General features: G+C 38.4%; 2 protein-coding genes across 3 annotated transcripts in view; both read left to right on the forward strand.

The window, feature by feature from the left end:
* Positions 1–26,580, forward strand: part of NBAS (NBAS subunit of NRZ tethering complex) — a 426,675-nt gene that overhangs the window by 43,994 nt on the left and 356,101 nt on the right. For both annotated transcript variants that reach the window (XM_033176517.1, XM_033176518.1), the window contains 3 exons: positions 3,184–3,317; positions 6,339–6,472; positions 8,188–8,286. In XM_033176517.1, the coding sequence (XP_033032408.1) occupies positions 3,184–3,317; positions 6,339–6,472; positions 8,188–8,286 (367 nt within the window). The remainder of the gene's footprint in view (positions 1–3,183; positions 3,318–6,338; positions 6,473–8,187; positions 8,287–26,580) is intronic.
* On the forward strand, positions 21,387–26,081 carry LOC117063061 (ras-related protein Rab-1A-like). Its single transcript, XM_033176833.1, has 3 exons — positions 21,387–21,423; positions 22,851–22,942; positions 24,831–26,081. The coding sequence occupies exons 1-3, from the start codon at positions 21,387–21,389 to the stop codon at positions 25,452–25,454; spliced, it is 753 nt and encodes a 250-aa protein (XP_033032724.1). The 3' UTR covers positions 25,455–26,081.

Here is a 26,580-nt window from a genome sequence, read left to right on the forward strand (position 1 = left end):
TTGCCCAGTCTCAGGTATGTCTTTATCAGCAGCATGAAAACGGACTGATATAACAAACAAATGTATAATTATTTGGTGTAAGAGCTGTGAAGGACATGAAATCATTGGACTGGTGAAAAATAATGGGGCTTAGAGGCTACTTAGGGTGCTGACAGAATGCCTTCTAAGGAAGCGCTATTTAAAGTGAAGCTTGAAAGATGAAAAAAAAGCCAGTGGAGTGTTAGAGAAAGAGCATTCCAGGCAGAGAAAATAGCATCCACAAAAGCGCTGAGGTGGGAAAGAGCTTGGCAACTGGGCAGATTTGAGGAGCTACAGCTGATGACATTATCAGTGGGGTGTAAACTTTTTCACCGTGCACATGTCAGTTGTCAATTTGCTGGTTAACTTTTACCATCAGTGTTTTTTGCATACTTTTCAGACAACTTCATTGACACCTGCTTTGTAAAAATCTGTACTGTTCATTTCTTTCCCAAGCCACACGAGCAGCTGGAAAAAATCCAGTGATAAAGTCTTTATTTCCACATTGTTATGTGAGACCTTATCTTGTAATGAAAATATATTTTTATCTGGGTCAAAACACATGCTGAGTGTTCTGGAGTTACTGGTTGTAACTAGAAGTAATAGTAAAAGCAAATCCTTTGCAGATGCAGTGTAGTGCATAGAATCTATTTATCTTATCAAAATGAAATAAGAGGAAAAACCTGTTATCACATGGCAGTGTTTCCGTAGCACATAAATATTTTTCAGGGCAAAATTGTCATCTTGCTGGTTTTTATGTAGCATCTGTGCATTTGCCAGTTTTTTATTCTTTTGTTATTTTGCACCTATGTCTGCTTTGAAGTTTGGTTTTTTATTTTAGCAGTCTAAAGACAGGGAACTGATTTTTTTAAAAAAATTATTCCCACTTACAAAAATGGCTGTTCCAGAGTGTATGCAGTATCTTGTTAGGCTTTAATAAAATTAATTAGACTTATCCATGCTGAATGACCTCTCTGGGATTTTTTTGTGTGCTTTTAACCTGTTGATCAATAATCAAAATGAAGAAACTCGTGATGTCTGGTATACTTTCCCCATGTATTCCCAGAAGTAAAGGGAAGTCTGAACTCTACACATTATTTCTTTTAGGTAGATAGATGACTTCCGTCATAGAATTCACATTTCATTGGTAGTCCTGGAGGGATGGTCCTTACCATTACTTTGCCGTGTTAATAGAGAATTTTTTTCTGAGAGACATAGGTGTCACTCATTAGTGAAACGTTAATCACTTTGTGTTCCAGATCCTGGGAATAGAATGTTGAATAAGACATTGTTTCTGATTTCAATGAGCTCAGAGACTTGTGGGGCAAATAATTATGTAAACAATAATATGATGTGATAAATGCTATGTAAGAAGTATGTACAGAATATTTGGGGTCACAGAGCAGCCAGTTTCAAGAGTGTCAAGGAAGGAGGGGGTAACAAACTAGACCTGGAAGGATGAGTAAGAGTGAGATGAACAGCCTGGGTAGAGCAGCAATATGTATAAAATGCACATATGGGCGGAACACGGTGGCTCACACCTGTAATTCCAGCACTTTGGGAAGCTGAGGCAGGCGGATTACCTGAGGTCAGGAGTTCGAGACCAGCCTGGCCAACATGGTGAAACCCCATCTCTGCTAAAAATACAAACAAATTAACCAGGCGTAATGGCACATGCCTGTAATCCAAGCTACTCAGGAGGCTGAGGCAGGAGAATTGCTTGAGCCCAGGAGATGGAGGTTGCAGTGAGCTGAGATTGTGCCGCTGCACTCCAGCCTGGGCGACAGAGTGAGACTCTGTCTCAAAAAAAAAGGCACATGTTTGCTCATTTGCCAGGTTGGCGTGGTATGAGTGGGTTATTAGGTATATGACAGAGGAAGTGGTAGAAGGCAAAACTGGAAAGCTACAATGGGGCCTTTTGTGAAGGGCCTTTCCTATATATTGAGGAGTTTGGACTTGATTCTGTTGGAAATGGAGAACCTTCAGGGATTTTAAAGTGGCAGAAGAATGTGATCTGCTTATCTTGTTATTTTAGAAAGATACCATTTTGACAGTATGGAGGAAGGAATAGAAGGGAGGAGACAGATGGCGGAAGACCTGTTAGTAGGCCGAGCAGGAGATGATGAGACCTGAGCTGGGATAGTAGCAGAGGCATCAAGAGAGGGCCATACATTTCTGGAGCATTTTTGAGGCAATTGTAAGGCCCTGGTGGAGAGGCGGCATGTTGTAATGCCACCTGCACTGCGTGGGAAGACAGGATGCTGATGTTCTGGGTTTTGTTCTACTCTTGACTCGAGGTGTCACCTTGAATCTCCTGATCATTTGGAATTCTTGTTGGGAAAGGAAGAACACTTATCTGTCTACCTGACTCTTCAGTTCTGAAATTCCAATAAGAGGAAACCGAAGCAAACAAAACAAAACAATAAAAAACCTCAAACAAATCTAACTTAGAGTTTCATATCCTCTTTTTCTTCTTTTGCAGCTGGTAGCCTTTCTCTCTATTTTACTGAAAATTCAGAACAGAAAAAAGTTCAGTTGTTGAGTTATTAGAATTATTAAGGTGTTATCAAAATCTTGAAATTGTGTGATTGACTCATGAGTCCTTGATTTACTTGCCTCTTTCTATATATATATGTATGTATGTATATGTGTGTATGTATATGTGTATATATTCCTCCCCTTTCTAATACAATGTTAGTGTAGTCCCAATTTGTATCTTGGCATCTGTATTTGATGTATTTAAAAGATCAAATTGCAATTTTTATTTTTTGCTTTTAGAGGAGCGAAACTCATTGGATTAGAATTGTTAATATTGTCTGCCCATTCTGTATGCTTTAGATCTCTCTCAATATTACAGGTATTTTGTGGTGTATTATTACTCGGCCTTTACCAGACCAGGAGCTGCTCAGCATTCGTCAGACCATGCATCAGTAGACTTTGCTTCTAAAATAAATAGGGCATAGTTGGCAGTGGTTTGTATTTCCCACTCTTACTTGAAGTGTGTTTCTGGAAACTGCTCTTTTTTATTGAGGGAAGCATTATTAGAGATCCTTAGGAGATGATGTAATTATTATACTTGAATACTTACTTTAGTTGCAGTTACTAAAAGCGTTAACTGTCTTTGTAATATATTGTTAAAAGCACCTCTTTTCTCTTTCGTTCTAGTTCCAAAAGACCTGAAACCCCAGTGGAGACGGGTAGCATGGAGTTATGATTGTACCCTACTGGCCTATGCTGAAAGCACAGGAACTGTGAGGGTGTTTGATCTCATGGGAAGTGAACTCTTTGTCATTTCCCCGGTATGTACATAGCTTAAATTGAAAACATAGTTTTTTCAATGTCATGTATGTATAGGTCCTTGAATAAAAGAGGGTGAAGGGGAGGATAATACAAATATAAATCAGAATAATAAGCTGTGGACTTAAGATGCCCAGAACCTAGTTAGAAATCTATATAGATGCAATATTTATTCCTTGTATTTTGTGATACACTATCCAGATGTAAACCACGTGGTAGTAAGTAAACACTAAATATAGGTACAGAAAGTTGTTATAAAGCTCTAGTGATGGAAAGAAGTCAATGGTCTGTCGCAACAGGAACAACTTCAAGAGGAGTTGTTGGAATTTGTTACCTTACAGGAAATAGAAATTGAAAAGGAGAGTAGAGAAAAACAAATGGTAGTAGTAATTTGTATTTGTGCACTAGTTTATTCTTTATTAATGCCTTTGATATATATTATGATTTTATATTCACAACAGCCCTTTGAGTAGGTTGGGCAGATGTTGTTCTCATTTTGTCTAGAAAACTAAGATTGAGTGGGAACAAAATGACTTTTGTATGACAATTCCGTTAATAGTGTTTCTTCTAGGAATCTCATGCTTTTTAGTTTGTATCCTTCTTCATCAACTGAACAAGATACAGGGTCAGCTAGAACAGTGGTTCTCACTCTGGCTGTATCTTAGAATCACCTGGGGAGCTTTATAAGGAAAAGAAAAAAACCAATTACCAGATTGCCCAGGCGCAACTCACAGAGATTCTGAATCATGTGATCTGTGTGGGGCCTGGGTATTAATATTGTTCATAAGCTTTTCAGCTGATTCTGGTGAGAAGCTAGGGTTGAAAACCAATGATATAGAGAATGATTTTTTTCAGAAATAATGAGTGGAGAAACTAAAAATGTGTGTTGTGCTCACATTCTGGGACTCTTAGCCAAACTAAGGATCTGGGTTCTTATTTTCTAGACTGTTTCTGGCTAAAAGAAATACAATGCCAGCTGTATGTGTGCTCAAATGTAATTTTATATTTGGTCACATATATGATAACTACAGGTGAAGTTTATTTAGCAGTAACTGTTATTTAAGTTTATTTAACAATGAGAAACTAAAATAAGAAACAGGTGAAATTTATGTAATACTATATTTTATATCATCCAATATATCCAAAATATTATTTCAACATGTAATCAATATAAAACATTATTAATGTGATATTTTATGCTCTTTCTTTGATTTTAAATCTTTGAAATTTGGTGTGTATTTTTATGTTTATGACATATCTCAGTTTGGACTAGCCATGCATTAAGTGTTTACTGTGTGGTTCTAGACAATGAGGAACCATTCAGGGGGGTTTGGGAGGAAAAACTTTTTCTCTGCCTGCTTAAATTTAGCAGTAGGAGCCTGCAAATTAAATTGACAAAAGACAGATTAACAGGAGAAAAGTTGTAGAGTTTTTATTGATGTTAATGTTTTTACATGTACAGGGAGCTTCTCAGAAAAGACGTGAAAGCTCAAAGAAGTGGTTAGACTCAGGCTTATATACCATTTTTTCTTTTACTTAAAGATAGAGTCTTGCTGTTGCCCAGGCTGGAGCACAGTGGTGTAATGATAGTGATCACAGTGAAGCCACACCTGGCTAATCTTTTAAACTTTTTGTAGAGACAGGATCTTGCTTTGCTGTCCAGGCTGGTCTTGGACTCCTGGCTTCAAGTGGTCCTTCTACCTTGGCCTTTCAATGTGTTGGGATTACAGATGTGAGCCACCCCGTCCAGTCTTACATACCTTTTTAATAAAGGAATATAAATTGTTGAGACGTGACTAGACAAAGGAAAGGGAATTTTGGCTTTTTCAGGGGGTAAGTTGTGGGAAAGTGACTAAGAAATGCATGGGACAAATTCATGGAAGAAAGGGATTTTAATAAAGTCTGTTTGCACAGACTCATCTTGGTATGACTTCCGGTCTCCAGGGATGAATCCATCTCCTCCTCCTGGTACTGAGGAGCACTTTCACAAAGAGAAATTTATGCCTTGTTTTTAGGCATTTAAGGGGAGGGCAAAGAATTTTTCCTGCATCTGTTGATTCTCAGTTGCTTTCAACTCAAAATAATCCTTATGCCAAAGTGGCATATTTTGGGTTGGCGTATTCGAATCCCCTTCATGGGTGATAAGCTTTATAAGCTTTATTTTGTGTGCTTCCCAAGGTGTACAGGCCTTCAAATCTTTTTTTTTTTTTTTTTTTTTTTTGAGACGGAGTCCCGCTCTGTCGCCCAACTGGAGTGCAGTGGCCGGATCTCAGCTCACTGCAAGCTCTGCCTTTCAGGTTCATGCCATTCTCCTGCCTCAGCCTCCCGAGTAGCTGGGACTATAGGCGCCCGCCACCTTGCCCGGCTAGTTTTTTCTATTTTTTAGTAGAGACGGGGTTTCACCGTGTTAGCCAGGATGGTCTTGATCTCCTGACCTTGTGATCCGCCCGTCTCGGCCTCCCAAAGTGCTGGGATTACAGGCTTGAGCCACCGCGCCCGGCCAGGCCTTCAAATCTTTAGCAGTTTAGCCTGGTATTTAGTTAATGGAGAAAGGTTAACGTTGAGTGAGTATTTTATGTGTCGTTTCCTTTAGGTTGCTGATTAGGCAAATGGAAACTGGAGACTTTTTTTTTTTTACCACATGCTATTGCTGGCAGCGGAAGTTAACATTTGGAAACTTCTATCTTTAAACAAGTTCTTAGAGTTTTTAGAGGCTGAATGGTGGCATTATCTTTATTTTTTTCTGTAATGACATAAAATCTGAATAGAAATTTATTATGTAGGTGAACATCTTCTTCAAAGGGACTGCTGTGGTTTCAGCCTGTGTCTGAGAGGGATGGTCTAGATTTGGGTGTCTAGATCTAGGCATTCTGACTTGCATGATTCTTGAGTATACAGAGCCATTCTGAAGTTATCTTACATAAAGTGTACCTGAAGCCAGTATATCAGATATTCTCTAATTATGAATGTGTCAACTTTTATCTAGTTCTTTTTTAGTAACTTAATTTCCTCCTCTTCTGTAGGCATCTAATTTTATAGGTGACTTAAGCTATGCCATTGCTGGGTTGATCTTTTTAGAATATAAAGCAAGTGCACAGTGGTCTGCAGAACTCCTGGTCATCAATTACCGAGGAGAACTTAGAAGTTACCTTGTAAGGTAAACATGTACTTTGGGAAGCCATACTTGAAATATTATTTATTTCTCAGGTTTAATGTCAGATTTTGGTATTTCTTTTTTTTCCTTTCTGTCTATTATGAAAAATTGCAAATATAATAGGGAAGTTGAAAGAGTGGTGTGGTGAACACCCATTACTTCCACTTGGATTCTACAATTAGGATTTTACCGTGCTTGCTATATCGTATTTCTATTCATATATCCACCCCTCAATCCAGCTATTAATCATTTCATAGTGACTTGGAGATATCAGTACTCAAATGCTTTAGCATGCATATTATTAATTAGAGTTTAATATTTGCTTATAGTTTTCTTCATTTTGAGGTAAAATTTGCATAAAGTGAAATGGATACATCTTAATTGTACCAGCTAGTGTGTTATGACAAATGTGTACATTTGTGCAATTCAAACTTCTGTCAAGATACGGAACATTACCATCATACTAGAAAGTTTTCTCATGCCCCTTCCCAATAAATCTCTTCCCATACCCACTCCCAGAACAACTAGTGTTTAAATTTTTTTCAAATCACAGATTAATTTTGCCCATTCTAAAAATTTGTTAATGGAATAATACACAGTCATCCCTCTGTATCTGTGGGTTCTGCATTTGTAGATTTGATCAACTGTGGAATGACAAGACTTTTTCTTGTCATTCTCTGAACAATATAGCATAACAACTATTTACATAGCATTTACATTGTCTTGGGTATTATAAGGAATCTAGAGATTATTCAAAGTATATAGGAGGATATGTGCGGCTTATATGAAAATGCTATGCCATTTTATTTTATTATTTTATTTTTATTTATTTATTTATTTTTGAGATGGAGTCTTGCTCTGTCACCCAGGCTGCAGTGCAGTGGAGTGATCTCGGCTCACTGCAAGCTCCGCCTCCTGGGTTCATGCCATTCTCCTGCCTCAGCCTCCCAGGTAGCTGGGACTACAGGTGCCCTCCAACACGCCTGGCTAATTTTTTGTAGTTTTAGTAGAGACAGGGTTTCATCGTGTTAGCCAGAATGGTCTCAATCTCCTGACCTTATTATCCGCCTACCTCGGCCTCCCAAAGTGCTGGGATTACAGGCCTGAACCACCCCGCCTGGCCTACTATGCCATTTTATGTCAAGGGCTTGAACATTTGCAGGTTTTGTTATCCTCTGAGCATCCTGGATCCAGTCCCCCAAGGATGCCTAGGAATGACTGTAGTATGTACTCTTTTGTCTAAGTCTTCCTTCATTCATCATATTTTGAGATTCATTCATATTTTTACATATATCACTAGTTTATGCCTTTTTATTGATGATTAGTATTTTATTGTATGAATAGCTCATGATTTTAAAAATCCATTCTTCTATTGATAGAACCTTGTTTCCAGTTCTGGGCCACTGCAAATAATGCTGTTACAACCATTCTTGTACAAGTGTTTATGGATATACATTTTTATTTCTCTTGGGTCATTATCTTCACGTGGGATTGCTGGGTCATAGGGGAGATGTAGTTTATTTTTATAAAAAACTACACTTTTTACCACATGGTTTTATCAATTACCTTCTCATAACGTATCAGAGTTCTGGTTGTTTTATATCCTCAGCAATATTTGGTATTGTCTGTCTTTTAAATTCTAAACACTTTATTGGGTATTTAGTGATATTCATTGTGGTTTAATGGTATTTACTTCTTACTTACCTTCTTAAATTTAGTGTTGGAACAAATCAGAGCTACCAAGAAAGTCACTGTTTCAGCTTCAGTAGTCATTATCCTCATGGAATCAGCACAGCTATTTACCACCCTGGTCACAGGTAAGTAACTATTTGTTCTCATATTTAGTGGAATATTAGGTGGACATAGAAATGTTGGCATAGATTCAGATAGAATAAACTATTCTGATTCTTATGTTGACTTCTTAATTTTCTCCTCTTGTGCATAGTTATCTTTAATATCTATAATGTTGTTGTCATCTGATTATTCATGCTTATCCATCTGGCTCACTGAGCTCTTCTGAGCTAGATGGGGCACTGGGAATATTCACTGAGGAATTTGTTCTCCTCTTTTAACCCCCTGGACCTTATTTTTCTCATCTGTAAAATGAGTATGATACCTAACTCAGAGAATTAGTGAGAGAACTAGTACTGTATATAAAGTGCCCTCACACAGAGTGGCCTCAGTAGATGCTACTTCCCTTCTTTCTCTCCTTGGTAGTAATGGCTGCACTGATATTGCAGAGTTCCTTCCAACAGCTGTGTCCCGTCATTCACATATGCCACTTCCCTATGTATTTCATCTACATTGAGGGTTACTAGAAACCTTATGGCATTTTCTACTTCCAGTGATTTCTCCCCTTTAATTTCGTTACTTGAGAACAGAAGTCACATACTTTTTATAGGATAGCCAAGCTATAAATGTTTGGTTTCATAAATGGGAAGAGTATCAAAGTTTGAATAAGACAAACCTAACTTGAGTTTTTGAATTTTGAGACTTACTCTGTGTTTGTTGACAATTTCTTAACTTGGACTCTCAGTATACTTAAGTCTTTTTGATTGGAAATGTATGCAAGTTGGTATTCTATACAGTCGTATGTCTGTGTTTAGTTCAGGACTTTATTATTATGAAATTTTTATACTACAAAAGAACACACACACACACACACACACACATATACACTGAAGTCCTTCTTGTGCTCTTCCCTGATCCCATCGTCTCCGTTCTAGAGATGACTACTGTCCTGAGTTTTGTGTATATGATTTTCTTGCTTTCTTTATAGTTTTATCACTTGTTCATATTTGGTTTTGCTGTTTTAACTTTATGTAAATGGAATCAATCGCACGGAAGACATCACAGCTCTCACTTCGTGACTTGCTTTTTGGTGCGTGTTTTGCTTTAGTTTATTCAACTACTGTTTAGGACCTTTCATTTTGCAAATAATTTGCAACATATTTATTCATTCTCCTGTAGATTAAAATTTGGTTTGTTTCTAATTTTTTTGTTGTAAAGATAGTACTGTGGTAAAAATAATTATGCATTCCTCTGATATATATGTCCAAAAGTTTCCGTAGGATGTATAATTGGGAGTGGCAATGCTAGATTGTCAGGTTAGTACATCTTCAACTTTACTAGATAATGTCAAATGTTTTCCAGAGTATTTGAACCAGTTTACAGTCCCATCAGCAGCTTATAAAAATGTCTCTCATTTCACATTCTCAGTAGTACTCTTGATGGTGTGAGACTTTTAAAGATTTGCTGATTTGGTAGGTGTAAAAGGATATGTCATTCTGGTTTTAATTTGTACTTTCCTGGTTACTGATGAAACTGAGTAGCTTTTCATATGTCATTGGCCATTCATGTTTTCTCATCTATGAAATGCTGGTTTTGTTTCTTGTCTTTTGATAGGAGGTTTGTTGTTGACATTTTTATATAATCTAGATATTAATTCTTAGTCTATTATATGCATAATGAGTATTTTTTTTACCAAGACGTGACTTTTTAAAAATTTTTTTCTTATATTTACATTTTATTTTTATGAGTTGTATTTGCACATAATTTTAAGTGTTTAATTTTAAAAACTGACTCCTCCACCCGACTTCTTGCTTTCCAAAGGTAACCACTTTTAGCTATTTTAATTGATTGTTTTGATTGTTTTCATACATTTAAATAAAAAGCTTACATTGTACTTCTTGATTCCAATTTTACACAATGTTTATTTACTTCCCTTTGTGGAAGAAGGATATTTAGTTTTCTTATTCTACCACGCGTATACACAAAGAACTTTCACTTTGTTCTCCTGTTATGTTATATCATATGTTAAATCCTGTTATATCATGATTTTATAGTTTTTTTTTGAGATGGAGTCTCACTCTGCCGCCCAGGCTGGAGTGCAGTGGCACAATCTTGGCTCACTGCAAACTCCGCCTCTTGGGTTGACACCATTCTCCTGCCTCAGCCTCCCGGGTAGCTGGGACTACAGGCGCCCAGCACCATGCCCGGCTAATTTTTTGTATTTTTAGTAGAGACAGAGTTTCACCGTGTTAGCCAGGATGGTCTCGATCTCCTGACCTTGTGATCCGCCCGCCTTGGCCTCCCAAAGTGCTGGGATTACAGGTGTGAGCCACTGTGCCCAGCCTATAGTATGATTATTATGGTTATGTAGATGATACTTATAGGTAAGACAAGAAGCTTGTATAGTATTTCATGATTTCAATGATTTTCCATTTTTATTTATTCATTTTTTCATTTGACAAGCATGTATTGATTTCCTACTCTGTGCCACATACTGTTCCAGGTGCTTAGGGTGTATCTTCCTCCTGGAACTTTTTGAGGGAATGACAGACAACAAACAATGAATATAAAGTATGGAGGAGCTAAGTATTATGGGAAAAATAATCAGAGATGGAGAGTGGAAGGCCGGGAGAGTAGGTGCAAATTCTAGTTTGAAATACGGTGGCCCCATTACCCTCATTGAGGAAGTGACATTTGTGCAAAGACCTGCAGTAGGTAAGGCTATTAGTAGTTTTTAGGTATCTGGGAGAAGAGTATTCTATGCAGCAGGAATAGCCAGAGCAAAAGCCCTGCGATGGAAGTGTGTTTGGCATTGTTAGGAACAGCAGTGAAGCTAGTTAGGCTGAAGCAGATTGTGATGCAGACTAATAAGGTGAGATCAAAGAGAGCGTGGTGAGTGCTGAATCATGCAGGGCTTTGTATGCTATAGGAAGACCCACCTGGTAACGTCTTACTTGTTTATTCTCTTTGTAGTTAATAATTCTTTTTAATTTGCCACGTTTTGAAATGTACTTATCACAGATTTTCCCCTAAACCCACCTCCATAGTGTAAACCTCCTTTTAGGTGTGCTGTTTGATCATCTTGAAGAGGTCTCAGAACTTTCTTCTGAGATCATGCAAGATCAGGTACATTCAGTGTAGTACGGCCATGGATGGAGATCTCAGAACTTTCTGATCTGCTCCAGTTTGGATTTAACACCTGCCACATAGCTCTTGTCTTGGAATTTCACTTCACCGTTATGCAGAAGATTGCTTCCCTATTTCTCTTTGGTTGCATGACCTGTTCCTTAGATTTTTTTTTTTTTTCTTTCTTGGTTTATTTAACTGTTTTGGTGGGTCACAACCTCCTGTAACTTCCTGAGAAATGGTACATGGGAAATACATTTTTTTGAAGCCCTGCATATCTGAAAATGGCTTCATTTTATCCTCAGGCACTTAATTGATCGTTTGACTGAATAGAATTGTAGGATGGAAATACTTTTTCTATGAAATTTTGAAGGTATTGTTCTATTTTCTTCTAGCTTCTAGTAGTGTTGCTCTTGAGAATGTCATTGTAGTATAAAACCATGTTTCTTTCTTTCTCTGCTTTTTGTCTTCTTTCTCTCTGGAATGTAAGATTTTCTTTTTTTCCCCAGTGTTCTGAAATTTGACAATGTTATGACTTGGCGTAGGTTTACTAATATCCACAATGCTGGCCCTTCACTTTGGATAGTCAAAAATCTCACTTTTGGCCGGGCGCGGTGGCTCAAGCCTGTAATCCCAGCACTTTGGGAGGCCGAGGCGGGCGGATCACAAGGTCAGGAGATGGAGACTATCCTGGCTAACACGGTGAAACCCCGTCTCTACTAAAAAATACAAAAATCTAGCCGGGCGAGGTGGCGGGCGCCTGTAGTCCCAGCTACTCGGGAGGCTGAGGCAGGAGAATGGCATGAACCTGGGAGGCGGAGCTTGCAGTGAGCTGAGATCTGGCCAGTGCACTCCAGCTTGGGTGACAGAGCGAGACTCCGTCTCAAAAAAAAAAAAAAAAAAGAAATCTCACTTTTGAGAAAATTCTTTGAATTATTTCTTTGATTATTTCCTCTTCATTTTTTTTCCTTTTTAATTCTCTGGGATTTCTGTTATCTAGATGTAGGGTCTTCTAGAATGACCTTTAATTTTTTCCCTCTCTCCTTTCCCCCCCTACTTTGTTTTTGTGGAAAAGAGAGAAGTAAAATATTATTTTAATTTTTTCTGTATAAATACATGTACTTACTGAAGAAAGTAGTTTGAAACACTTTTTGAGATCTTTTATAAATATAGTAAATTACTGATACATATGACTTTATTTTGAAAAAATCTATATTCTGGTTAATTTTTGCCGATATGTTTCCTATATTACAAATTCTTTTGTGCTGCACCTCCTTTTTAAATTAGTTATCGTGATTTTAGATTTTATTGTTATATTTTTCACTTATAGAAGTTCTCTTTAGTTTTTAAAAAAATCTTTCTTAAAAAAAGACAAAAGGGAGTTGAAATGAATATTTAGTGAGCCCCAAGGTGTTCTGAGGGTTAAATATTCAGCACATGGTAGGTATTCAGGAAATGATAGGTAAAGTTATTATTTAGTATTGAATAAATATAATACTTTTAACTTACTCCTTTTGATTTGTGTGGCTCTGTTTAAGAGTTAGTTGTTTATCCTTAAGAAATTTGATGATCAGTTTCAAAAATCTGGCTAACTAAAAAAATTTAAAAATTTAAAAATTTAAAAATATTAATTTAATTTAAAAATTAAATATTTAATATTAAATTAAAAATTTAAAAATAATTAAAAAATGTTAACAGTAGGTAATCTGAAATGATAATAGACTTCTGTTTTATTTTGGATATAGTTGAATGTTTATATGTGAAGTTAGAGGTCTTTGCATTTTATAGTATTGAATGTAATCCTATATGCTGCAAATAATTGCACAATTTATTACAACAAAACATTTTTGATTATAAAATAAACATATTACAATAATAAAATCATGCCATTTTGATTTTATTTTTGTCAAATTCTTGTACGAAGACTGGCCTTTCAATGTTTAATATGTTAGATCTTGTATTTTCTGTGCCTAGCTTCACATTAAGTCTTGAATTTAAATCTTGCTATTAGAAATGGGATAGAATTTGTTTTGCTGTGACGTGCTCAGTTCTTTATTGTGAATTTTGCCAAGCCTTGACAGTGCATATACAGTACCCATGGCACTCTGAGTGCTAGTTTGATTTCTGCTGAGGGTGACTTCTTGTTTATGTTAACATTTCCTTTGGGATCACATTTTATTGTTTAAGCAGGGTTTCCTCCTTGAAAGTCTTTTTGGGTTTAGTTCAAGTTGAATTTTTGGTTTTATTTTATTTATTTATTTGAGAGAGGGTCTCACCCTGTCATCCATGCTGGCGTCCAGTGCATGATTTTGGCTTACTGCAGCCTCAACCTCCTGGGCTCAAACGATCCTCCCACTTCAGCCTCTCGAGTAGGTGGGACCACAGGCAAACGCCACCACACCTGGCTGTTGATTTTGGAGAGACAGGGTTTTGCCATGTTGCTCAGGCTGATCTTGCACTCCTGAGCTCAAGCAATCTACCCACCTCAGTCTCCCAAAGTGCTGAGATTACGGGCATGAGCCACCACGCCCTGCTAATTTTGTTGTTTTAAAGTGTAGTTATTAATACCTCACTTTCTCAGCACATACATATACTTTTTGAATATGTTTCTTACAAAGCGTGTGTGTTCAGTTACAGAAGTTGTTGGTATTAGGATGATTGATCAGGTGGAAAGTCCATTCTATCTTTATCTGGCCTGCTTTCCGTGACCGTCTTTATTGTGGCTTGCCTTGTGGAGTGCACCATGTTAGGGGTTGGGGGAGATGTGAAGATGGAGAGCAATTATGACCTAAGATCTCATATTCTTAGGAAATAATATATGTGTGTATTCATATATGTATATTTTTAAAATTTTATTTTATTATTTTTTTTTATTTTTTATTTTTTTTATTTTTTAATTTTTTTTATTATACTTTAAGTTCTAGGGTACATGTGTATAACGTGCAGGTTTGTTACATATGTATACTTGTGCCATGTTGGTGTGCTGCACCCATCAACTCGTCAGCACCCATCAATTCATCATTTATATCATGTATGAGTCCCAATGCAATCCTTCCCCCCTCCCCCCTCCCCATGATAGGCCCCGGTGTGTGATGTTCCCCTTCCCGAGTCCAAGTGATCTCATTGTTCAGTTCCCACCTATGAGTGAGAACATGCGGTGTTTGGTTTTCTGTTCTTGTGATAGTTTGCTAAGAGTGATGGTTTCCAGCTGCATCCATGTCCCTACAAAGGACGCAAACTCATCCTTTTTTATGGCTGCATAGTATTCCATGGTGTATATGTGCCACATTTTCTTAATCTAGTCTGTCACAGATGGACATTTGGGTTGACTCCAAGTCTTTGCTATTGTGAATAGTGCCGCAATAAACATACGTGTGCATGTGTCTTTGTAGTAGAATAATTTATAATCCTTTGGGTATATACCCAGTAGTGGGTTGGCTGGATCATATGGTACATCTAGTTCTACATCCTTGAGGAATCTCCATACTGTTTTCCATAATGGTTGAACTAGTTTACAATCCCACCAACAGTGTAAAAGTGTTCCTATTTCTCCACATCCTCTCCAACACCTGTTGTTTCCTGATTTTTTAATGATTGCCATTCTAACTGGTGTGAGATGGTATCTCATTGTGGTTTTGATTTGCATTTCTCTGATGGCGAGTGATGATGAGCATTTTTTCATGTGTCTGTTGGCTGTATGGATGTCTTCTTTTGAGAGATGTCTGTTCATATCCTTTGCCCACTTTTTGATGGGGTTATTTGTTTTTTTCTTGTATATTTGTTTGAGTTCTTTGTAGATTCTGGATATTAGCCCTTTGTCAGATGACTAGATTGCAAAAATGTTCTCCCATTCTGTAGGTTGCCTGTTCACTCTGATGGTATTTTGTTTCTTTGCTGTGCAGAAGCTCTTAGTTTAATTAGATCCCATTTGTCAATTTTTGCTTTTGCTGCCGTTTGCTTTTGGTGTTTTAGACATGAAGTCCTTGCCCATGCCTATGTCCTGAATGGTACTACCTAGATTTTCTTCTAGGGTTTTTATGGTATTAGGTCTAACATTTAAGTCTCTAATCCATCTTGAATTAATCTTAGTATAAGGAGTAAGAAAGGATCCAGTTTCAGCTTTCTACTTATGGCTAGCCAATTTTCCCAGCACCTTTATTAAATAGGGAATCCTTTCCCCATTTCTTGTTTCTCTCAGGTTTGTCAAAGATCAGATGGCTGTAGATGTGTGGTATTATTTCTGAGGACTCTGTTCTGTTCCATTGGTCTATATCTCTGTTTTGGTACCGGTACCATGCTGTTTTGGTTACTGTAGCCTTGTAGTATAGTTTGAAGTCAGGTAGCGTGACGCCTCCAGCTTTGTCCTTTTGACTTAGGATTGTCTTGGCAATGCGGGCTCTTTTTTGGTTCCATATGAACTTTAAAGCAGTTTTTTCCAATTCTGTGAAGAAAGTCATTGGTAGCTTGATGGGGATGGCATTGAATCTATAAATAACCTTGGGCAGTATGGCCATTTTCACGATATTGATTCTTCCTATCCATGAGCATGGTATGTTGTTCCATTGGTTTGTGTCCTCTTTTATTTCACTGAGCAGTGGTTTGTAGTTCTCCTTGAAGAGGTCCTTTGCATCCCTTGTAAGCTGGATTCCTAGGTATTTTATTCTCTTTGAAGCAATTGTGACTGGAAGTTCCTTCCTGATTTGGCTCTCTGTTTGTCTGTTACTGGTGTATAAGAATGCTTGTGATTTTTGCACATTAATTTTGTATCCTGCGACTTTGCTGAAGTTGCTTATCAGCTTAAGGAGATTTTGGGCTGAGACGATGGGGTTTTCTAAATATACAATCATGTCATCTGCAAACAGGGACAATTTGACTTCTTCTTCTTTTCCTAACTGGATACCCTTGATTTCTTTCTCTTGCCTGATTGCCCTAGCCAGAACTTCCAACACTATGTTGAATAGGAGTGGTGAGAGAGGGCATCCCTGTCTTGTGCCAGTTTTCAAAGGGAATTTTTCCAGTTTTTTGCCCATTCAGTATGATATTAGCTGTGGGTTTGTCATAAATAGCTCTTATTATTTTGAGGTACGTTCCATCAATACCGAATTTATTGAGCATTTTTAGCATGAAGGGCTGTTGAATTTTGTCAAAAGCCTTTTCTGCATCTATTGATAATCATGTGGTTCTTGTCTTTGGTTCTGTTTGTATGCTGGATTATGTTTATTGATTTGTGAATGTTGAACCAGCCTTGCATCCCAGGGATGAAGCCCACTTGATCATGGTGGATAAGCTTTTTGATGTGCTGCTGAATCCGGTTTGCCAGTATTTTATTGAGGATTTTTGCATCGATGTTTTCAGGGATATTGGTCTAAAATTCTCTTTTTTTGTTGTGTCTCTGCCAGGCTTTGGTATCAGGATGATGTTGGCCTCATAAAATGAGTTAGGGAGGATTCCCTCTTTTCTATTGATTGGAATAGTTTCAGAAGGAATGGTACCAGCTCCTCCTTGTACCTCTGGTAGAATTCAGCTGTGAATCCATCTGGTCCTGGACTTTTTTTGGTGGGTAGGCTATTAATTATTGCCTCAATTTCAGAGCCTGCTATTGGTCTATTCAGGGATTCAACTTCTTCCTGGTTTAGTCTTGGGAGAGTGTAAGTGTCCAGGAAATTATCCATTTCTTCTAGATTTTCTAGTTGATTTGCGTAGAGGTGTTTATAGTATTCTCTGATGGTAGTTTGTATTTCTGTGGGGTCGGTGGTGATATCCCCTTTATGATTTTTTATTGCGTCTATTTGATTCCTTTCTCTTTTCTTCTTTATTAGTCTTGCTAGCGGTCTGTCAATTTTGTTGATCTTTTCAGGATATCATCCAGGAGAACTTCCCCAACCTAGTAGGACAGGCCAACATTCAAATTCAGGAAATACAGAGAACGCCACAAAGATACTCCTCCAGAAGAGCAACTCCTGGATTCATTGATTTTTTGGAGGGTTTTTTTGTGTCTCTATCTCCTTGAGTTCTGCTCTGATCTTCGTTATTTCTTGCCTTCTGCTAGCTTTTGAATGTGTTTGCTCTTGCCTCTCTAGTTCTTTTAATTGTGATGTTAGAGTGTCAATTTTAGATCTTTCCAGCTTTCTCTTGTGGGCATTTAGTGCTATAAATTTCCCTCTACACACTGCTTTAAATGTGTCCCAGAGATTCTGGTATGTTGTATCTTTGTTCTCATTGGTTTCAAAGAACATCTTTATTTCTGCTTTCATTTCGTTATGTACCCAGTAGTCCTTCAGGAGCAGGTTGTTCAATTTCCATGTAGTTGAGCGGTTTGGATTGAGTTTCTTAGTCCTGAGTTCTAGTTTGATTGCACTGTGGTCTGAGAGACAGTTTGTTATAATGTCTGTTCTTTGACATTTGCTGAGGAGTGCTTTACTTCCAACTATGTGGTCAATTTGGAATAAGTGCGATGTGGTGCTGAGAAGAATGTATATTCTGTTGATTTGGGGTGGAGAGTTCTATAGATGTCTATTAGGTCTGCTTGGTGCAGAGATGAGTTCAATTCCTGGATATCCTTGTTAACTTCTGTCTCGTTGATCTGTCTAATGTTGACAGTGGAGTGTTGAAGTCTCCCATTATTATTGTATGGGAGTCTAAGTCTCTTTGTAAGTCTCTAAGGACTTGCTTTATGAATGTGGGTGCTCCTGTATTGGGTGCATATATATTTAGGAGAGTTAGCTCTTCCTGTTGAATTGATCCCTTTACCATTATGTAATGGCCTTCTTTGTCTCTTTTGATCTTTGATGGTTTAAAGTCTGTTTTATCAGAGACTAGGATTGCAACCCCTGCTTTTTTTTGTTCTCCATTTGCTTGGTAGATCTTCCTCCATCCCTTTATTTTGAGCCTATGTATGTCTCTGCATGTGAGATGGGTCTCCTGAATACAGCAGACTGATGGGTCTTGACTCTTTATCTAGTTTGCCAGTCTGTGTCTTTTAATTGGAGCATTTAGTCCATTTACATTTAAGGGTAATATTGTTATGTGTGAACTTGATCCTGCCATTATGATATTAACTGGTTATTTTGCTCATTAGTTGATGCAGTTTCTTCCTAGCCTCGATGGTCTTTGCATTTTGGCATGCTTTTGCAATGGCTGGTACCGGTTGTTCCTTTCCATGTTTAGGGCTTCCTTCAGGGTCTCTTGTAAGGCAGGCCTGGTGGTGACAAAATCTCTAAGCATTTGCTTATCTGTAAAGGATTTTATTTCTCCTTCACTTATGAAACTTAGTTTGGCTGGATATGAAATTCTGGGTTGAAAATTCTTTTCTTTAAGAACGTTGAATATTGGCCCCCACTCTCTTCTGGCTTGTAGAATTTCTGCCGAGAGATCTGCTGTTAGTCTGATGGCTTCCCTTTGTGGGTAACCCGACCTTTCTCTCTGGCTGCCCTTAAGATTTTTTCCTTCATTTCAGCTTTGGTGAATCTGGCAATTATGTGTCTTGGAGTTGCTCTTCTGGAGGAGTATCTTTGTGGCGTTCTCTGTATTTCCTGAATTTGAATGTTGGCCTGTCCTAGGTTGGGGGAAGTTCTCCTGGATGATATCCTGAAGAGTGTTTTCCAACTTGGTTCCATTTTCCCCCTCACTTTCAGGCACCCCAATCAGATGTAGATTTGGTCTTTTTACATAATCCCATACTTCTTGCAGGCTTTGTTCATTTTTTTTTTCTTCTTTTTTCTTTTGGTTTCTCTTCTCGCTTCATTTCATTCATTTGATCCTCAATCGCTGATACTCTTTCTTCCAGTTGATCGAGTCGGTTACTGAAGCTTGTGCATTTGTCACGTATTTCTTGTGTCATGGTTTTCATCTCTGTCATTTTGTTTATGATCTGCTCTGCATTAATTATTCTAGCTGTCAATTCTTCCACTCTTTTTTCAAGATTTTTAGTTTCTTTGCGCTGGGTACGTAATTCCTCCTTTAGCTCTGAGAAGTTTGATGGACTAAAGCCTTCTTCTCTCATCTCATCAAAGTCATTCTCTGACCAGCTTTGATCCGTTGCTGGTGATGGGCTCTCCTTTGCAGGGGGAGATGCACTCTTATTTTTTGAATTTCCAGCTTTTCTGCCCTGCTTTTTCCCCATCTTTGTGGTTTTATCTGTCTCTGGTCTTTGATGATGGTGACGTACTGATGGGGTTTTGGTATAGGTGTCCTTCCTGTTTGATAGTTTTCCGTCTGACAGTCAGAAGGACTGTCTGTTGGTCTGTTGGAGATTGCTTGAGGTCCACTCCAGACCCTATTTGCCTGGGTGTCCGCAGCAGAGGTTGCAGAAGATAGAATATTGCTGAACAGCAAGTGTACCTGTCTGATTCTTACTTTGGAAGCTTCCTCTCAGGGGTGTATTCCACCCTGTGAGGTGTGGGGTGTCACACTGCCCCTAGTGGGGGATGTCTCCCAGTTAGGCTACTCAGGGGTCAGGGACCCACTTGAGCAGGCAGTCTGTCCCTTCTCAGATCTCAACCTCCGTGTTGGAAGATCCACTGCTCTCTTCAAAGCTGTCAGACAGAGTCGTTTGCGTCTGCAGAGGTTCTTCTGCTTTTTTGTTTTTGTTGTTTAGCTGTGCCCTGTCCCCAGAGGTGGAGTCTACAGAGACAGGCAGGTTTCCTTGAGCTGCTGTGAGCTCCACCCAGTTCGAGCTTCCCAGCGGCTTTGTTTACCTACTTAAGCCTCAGCAATGGCGGGTGCCCCTCCCCCAGCCTCGCTGCTGCCTTGGGGTTAGATGGCAGACTGCTGTGCTAGCAATGAGGGAGGCTCCATGGGCGTGGGACCCTCCCGGCCAGGTGTGGGATATATTCTCCTGGTGTGCCCGTTTGCTTAAAGCTCAGTATTGGGGTGGGAGTTACCCGATTTTCCAGGTGTTGTGTGTCTCAGTTCCCCTGGCTAGGAAAAGGGATTCCCTTCCCCCTTGCGCTTCCCAGGTGAGGCGATGCCTCGCCCTGCTTCAGCTCTCACTGGTCGGGCTGCAGCAGCTGACCAGCACCGATTGTCCGGCACTCCCTAGTGAGATGACCCCAGTACTTCAGTTGAAAATGCAGAAATCACCGGTTTTCTGTGTCGCTCGCACTGGGAGTTGCAGACTGGAGGTGTTCCTATAAAATTTTATTTATTTATTTATTTTGAGATCGAGTCTCACTCTGTTGCCCAGGCTAAAGTGCAGTGGTGTGATCTCAGCTCACTGCAACCTCTGTCTCCCTGGTTCAAGTGATTCTTCTGCCTTAGCCTCCTGAGTAGCTGGGATTACAGGCACTTGACATAGGTCTGGCTAATTTTTGTATTTTTGTAGAGACTGGGTTTCACAATGTTGGCCAGGCTGGTCTCCAACTCCTGACCTCAGGTCATCCTCCCGCCTCGGACTCCCAAAGTGTTGAGATTACAGGCATGAGCCACCACGCCCATCCAGTGTATGCGTATATATTTTACTAATGTCTAAAATACATTTCTTTCTCTGAATGCTCTGTGTGTGTGTGTGTGTGTGTGTGTGTATATATAATTTATGTATCTAAACGTATATAATATATAAAAATGTATTTCACATGTATTAAAATATATATTATATGTTTATTATATAAATGTAAATAATATAAATATATTCATATTATATATGTAAATGTATATATTTCATATATAAATATATTAAAAATGTATATATGTGAACTAGAATGCAAGCTAGAAAATAAGCGCCTTAAAGGGATGCAGATACAGTGATGTGGGGGTCCAAATAGGGAGCTACTACTTGCTTGAAGGAGCAGAGAAGCATCGCAGGTAGCACTTGGACTTGCTTTGGTGAATGGATACAATCCAGATATGATGGACATTCTAGACAAAGTGACAATGTTAATAGTGGCAAGGGAAAGGAAGTCATGGTATAGTTTTGGGAAATTGTAAGTGGTGTTCCTTGGCTGACACTGTAGAGTGTGTGTCTGAGAACAAGGGAGGTGATAGTGGTGGTGGGAGACAGGACATGGGAACGGCAGGTCGAGGCCCATTAATTGGGAGTGGTAAGAGGCAGCTTATTCTTTAGGGGACTCAAATTTTTGAGCTGAGGAAATACGATCATTTGTGCTTTGAGGAATGTTGATTCCATAGGGAGATACTAGAGGCTGGGTGACTCGTAGATGATCAGGTACTAGTTCACGCTACACGTAACAAGGACCTACTCATTATCTTATATATAACTGCTATTGGGCACTATTTAAATATACCATATTTTATTGTTAATTGTTTTCTGTTTTGATGAATATATCCTTCTATAGTTTGAACATCTGCCCTCCAAAATCCGTGTGTTGAAACTTAATGGCCAATGCAATGGCATTAAGAGGTGAGGCCTTTAAGACATGATGAGGCCGTTAGGAATCCTCCCTCATGAGTGCGTTTAAGGCCCTCATAGAAGGGGCTCCACGCGTTGTCTTCCCACCTGGCAGATGCAGCAACAAGGTGCCATTTTGGAAGTGGAGAGCAGCTCCCACCAGACAACCAACCTCACCGCACCTTGTGAACTTCCCAGTCTTCAGAACTGTGAGAAAATAGGTTTCTGTTCTTCATAAATTACTCAGTCTCTCAGGTATTTTGTTATGGTAGTTCAAATAGATGGACACATATCTCATATCTCCAATTAGACTATCAGATACTTGAAAGCAAGGAATACGTAGTATACACCTTTGTAAAAGCCGCAATGAATAGTATATGAGCTCTGGCTCTGAGGGCACCTTGAATAAATAACTCTTATTTTTTGAGTAGAGAAGAAAATTTATGTTTCTTTCTTTTGACTTTTCCTTTTTTCTCCTTTTCCATTTTGTATTCTTCTTCATACCCCACATTTCTGTGTTTTTTTTTTTTTTGCCTCTCATCCCTTTTAAAAGAAGAGTATTTTATATCTTAATGCTGGACTGTTTTTGTTTGATTGATTGTTTCATACTGACTACTCCACTCTCTTCAGTTGTTATAAGAGTCAATATTTGATTTCTTTTTTCCTGGCATTATTTCAGGAAGGTAAGTGGGACTGTAGGATTGAAATGATCATACTGAAGAGTTATTATGGGATAAATTTCCTTAAAGTCAGATTATACTTATTACTTTTAAGATGTTTACTTTTTGACTCAGGATCTAAGCAAAAATAGGGTATTTTTGAGGGACAGTCTCCATTTAAATAAGAATGTCTGAAAAGTTTGATATATTATCAAACCAAAGAAAGAGGGCCTTTTGTTGGTTGTACAATCATATACATCTCTTGGTGGCAGTCAGTTTGGAGATGGATGACTGCATTATTGTTTCTGAATGAAGATTGTTGTAAAGCAAGGAGCATGTGTAAGTGGCCTGTTGTACATGACGAAAATTTTGCTAGCTTGTTTGTATTTTCCATTATGTGGTCTTTTTTTTTTTAAACGAAAGAAGCTGAAATATTTATCTTATTTTTATTTATTTTCAGTTATTTCAGTAATGTGGGCCTGTGATGTTTATCATCCACAAAGATTTTATAAATGTGAAGAAAATCAGCCAGAGTTGAATTTCGATAAATTGGTAATATACAAACTCAGGGTTGTATGAAATTCATCGTTTTGTCTAATGTTGTGAGCATTGTTGAAGAAGTGAAACTGAGATAGTAAATTTGGCAATATGAAACAAAAATTAGTTGAGAAGCTTTGGGATAAGCTCTATGAATATGCTGATTTTGACTATTTTCTTTCTTACATATCCTAACTCACAGCCTAATGTATTTTATCCTTAAACACTCAGACTATCTCATTCCAGTCTTGCTTCCTTTCTTCAACCTACCCCAACACCTCGCTGCCATCTTTTTTGTATTCTTAATGTTCTCTTTGCTCCGTTGGTTTTAGCAGAGATTACAGCCTAATTCTGGCTGAGAAGATTCTCTGATCTCTGCACTGTTAGATGAGATGGCATGAAGCTTTTTGTTCACGGTAGGTACTATGCTTGCTGCTGGAGATTCAAATGTAGTGCCTGCCCTGTAGGAGTTTACACCCTATCTGGGAATCATACAGTCCCAAATCACACTTAATGAATTAGATTCAAATAGAACACTTTATGTATAGATTTTTAAGTGGCACTTATTGCTTTCAGTAGTATATAACTTTTTTATTTTTGTGATTTTGTTCCTATTTTTGTTTTCAATTTTGTTGAAAATTTTTATAAGCAACATCTGACGTGGCTTTGTATTTCCAACATTTCCTTGATAGCTACAAAAAGGTAATTAGTATTTGAAGGTAGCTACTTCTAGACTCTAATTTACATCTCAACAAAGTCAAAAGGCAGAGAACATACCTACTTTCTTGGGAGAAGCTGTGCTTTTTGAAAAGCCACTCATGTTCACTTTCCTTGATGACCCTTTGACACTGATTTTCAGTATATAATTGATTGATTTTTACTAAATGTATAGAGTTGTGCAACCACTACTACAGTTGGTTTTATATCTACAGAAAATTTTAAAAATATTTTTTAATGTAATAGAATGTGTACTAGAATAGGAGACAGGAGCCCTGAATTCTGTTCTTGGTTGTTCTGCTTTCTAACTGTGTAATCCCAAAGCAAGTCATTAACTCTTTCTTTACCACACTTTTCTGGCACTGTACTGGGCACAGACCACAGTTCTTCAAGCACCAAGGAAGGTCATTGTAGACTACTATGTAGCATTTGACAGAGGAAAATTGTGGTGGAGAGTTTGCAGGCACTGTGGAAAGATTCATTGTCAGGGATACCTGGCAGGCAACAGCAGCCTTCAGAGACAAGACTTACTTTTCCTGGGAGAACAAGTTTGAGTTAAGACTTCAAAAATTAAATTGCTGGTATTGGGATGGAAATTGGGAATTTGGTTTCAGAACCTGGATAGTCATTTAAATCTGGATAAAAAGTAGATGTGGAATAAACCATATAGGTAGATGCTGAATATATTGTGTTTTTGCAGTGGAGTTGCTTAAATCCACCCTAAGGCTCGAGAGGGAATTAAATCTTCAGCTTATGTTCTTTAGCATCAGCTGTGGGTTGAGGGAAGGAAACAGGCAAGAACGTCCAAGAAATCTAAGTTAATTTATTCATTAGTACTTTTATTGACATTCTGTGCCAGGCCAATGACTCTTAACAAGGTGTGGACAGCAGAATTACCTATTGAAAATTTTAAAAATTGCATACCTAGGTCCTATCCTCAAAGACTTGATCAGGTGTCCTCCCCTCCAGTTAAAAATCCTTGTGCTGATTTTTATTGCCGGGCGCGGTGGCTCACACCTGTAATCTCAGGACTTTGGGAGACTGAGGCGGGCAGATCATGAGAGACGGGGTTTCACTGTGTTGGTCAGACTGATCTTGAACTCCTGAACTCAAGTGAACTGCCTGCCTTGGCCTCCCAAAGTGTTGGGATTACAGGTGTGAGCCACTCCACCTGGCCTGATCTTAGAATTTGAAGGAGAGACTAATATTTCATGGTGATTATTTATTCAAGTTACTTCTGATTGGCGACTCTGGGGTTGGAAAGTCTTGCCTTCTTCTTAGGTTTGCAGATGATACATATACAGAAAGCTACATCAGCACAATTGGTGTGGATTTCAAAATAAGAACTATAGAGTTAGACGGGAAAACAATCAAGCTTCAAATATGGGACACAGCAGGCCAGGAAAGATTTCGAACAATCACCTCCAGTTATTACAGAGGAGCCCATGGCATCATAGTTGTGTATGATGTGACAGATCAGGAGTCCTTCAGTAATGTTAAACAGTGGCTGCAGGAAATAGATCGTTATGCCAGTGAAAATGTCAACAAATTGTTGGTAGGGAACAAATGTGATCTGACCACAAAGAAAGCAGTAGACTACACAACAGGAAAGGAATTTGCTGATTCCCTTGGAATTCCGTTTTTGGAAACCAGTGCTAAGAATGCAACGAATGTAGAACAGTCTTTCATGACGATGGCAGCTGATATTAAAAAGCGAATGGGTCCCGGAGCAACAGCTGGTGGTGCTGAGAAGTCCAATGTTAAAATTCAGAGCACTCCGGTCAAGCAGTCAGGTGGAGGTTGCTGCTAAAATTTGCCTCTGTCCTTTTCTCACAGCAGTGAATTTGCAATCTGAACCCAAGTGAAAAAACAAAATTGCCTGAATTGTACTGTATGTAGCTGCACTACAACAGATTCTTACCGTCTCCACAAAGGTCAGAGATTGTAAATGGTCAATACTGACTTTTTTTTTATTCCCTTGACTCAAGACAGCTAACTTCATTTTCAGAACTGTTTTAAACCTTTGTTTGCTGGTTTATAAAATAATGTGTGTAATCCTTGTTGCTTTCCTGATACCAGACTGTTTCCCGTGGTTGGGTAGAATATATTTTGTTTTGATGTTTATATTGGCATGTTTAGATGTCAGGTTTAGTCTTCTGAAGATGAAGTTCAGCCATTTTGTATCAAACAGCACAAGCAGTGTCTGTCACTTTCCATGCATAAAGTTTAGTGAGATGTTATATGTAAGATCTGATTTGCTAGTTCTTCCTTGTAGAGTTATAAATGGAAAGATTACACTATCTGATTAATAGTTTCTTCATACTCTGCATATAATTTGTGGCTGCAGAATATTGTAATTTGTTGCACACTATGTAACAAAACAACTAAAGATATGTTTAATAAATATTGTACTTATTGGAAGTAAAAAAAAAAAAAATCCTTGTGCTATAAGCTCTGGGAGATTTAATGAGATGAATGGGATAATGACTAGGATATGTTCCTTGCTTTGAAGTTGCCCTAATGAGGGATAGCAATAAATTTGATTTTAGTTGCTATCTCCCTTCCATTGGTTGTAGCTGCCTAAAAAAACTGGGCGAAGAAGTACTGTGAGGCCAGGCCTGGGCCCATAAGGAGCTAAGATTGATGGTTGACACAGGTGTAGAAGTAGCAGAACTGAATATCCATCTTCTCTTGTCTGTCTGCATGGGGTGAGCATGTGTATGCATGTGTGTTTATTTTGACTTCCTTGGAAGCCTATAAATGCCAGTCAGACCACTAAGGCACTTGTTGCAGGTAGGGGTGACAAACATGAGTAAAACACAGGTTCATGTTATCAAGATTTCATGCTCAGAGAGAAACAGTTTTCTCTTTAGCGAGGTTACTCTAATCCAGAAAACTTCAAAGACCCAGAAAACTGAATTTGTCAATGTGCAGAG

The sequence above is a fragment of the Trachypithecus francoisi genome, unplaced genomic scaffold, assembly GCF_009764315.1.
Source record: "Trachypithecus francoisi isolate TF-2019V2 unplaced genomic scaffold, Tfra_2.0 Lachesis_group17, whole genome shotgun sequence".
Lineage (NCBI taxonomy): Eukaryota > Metazoa > Chordata > Mammalia > Primates > Cercopithecidae > Trachypithecus > Trachypithecus francoisi.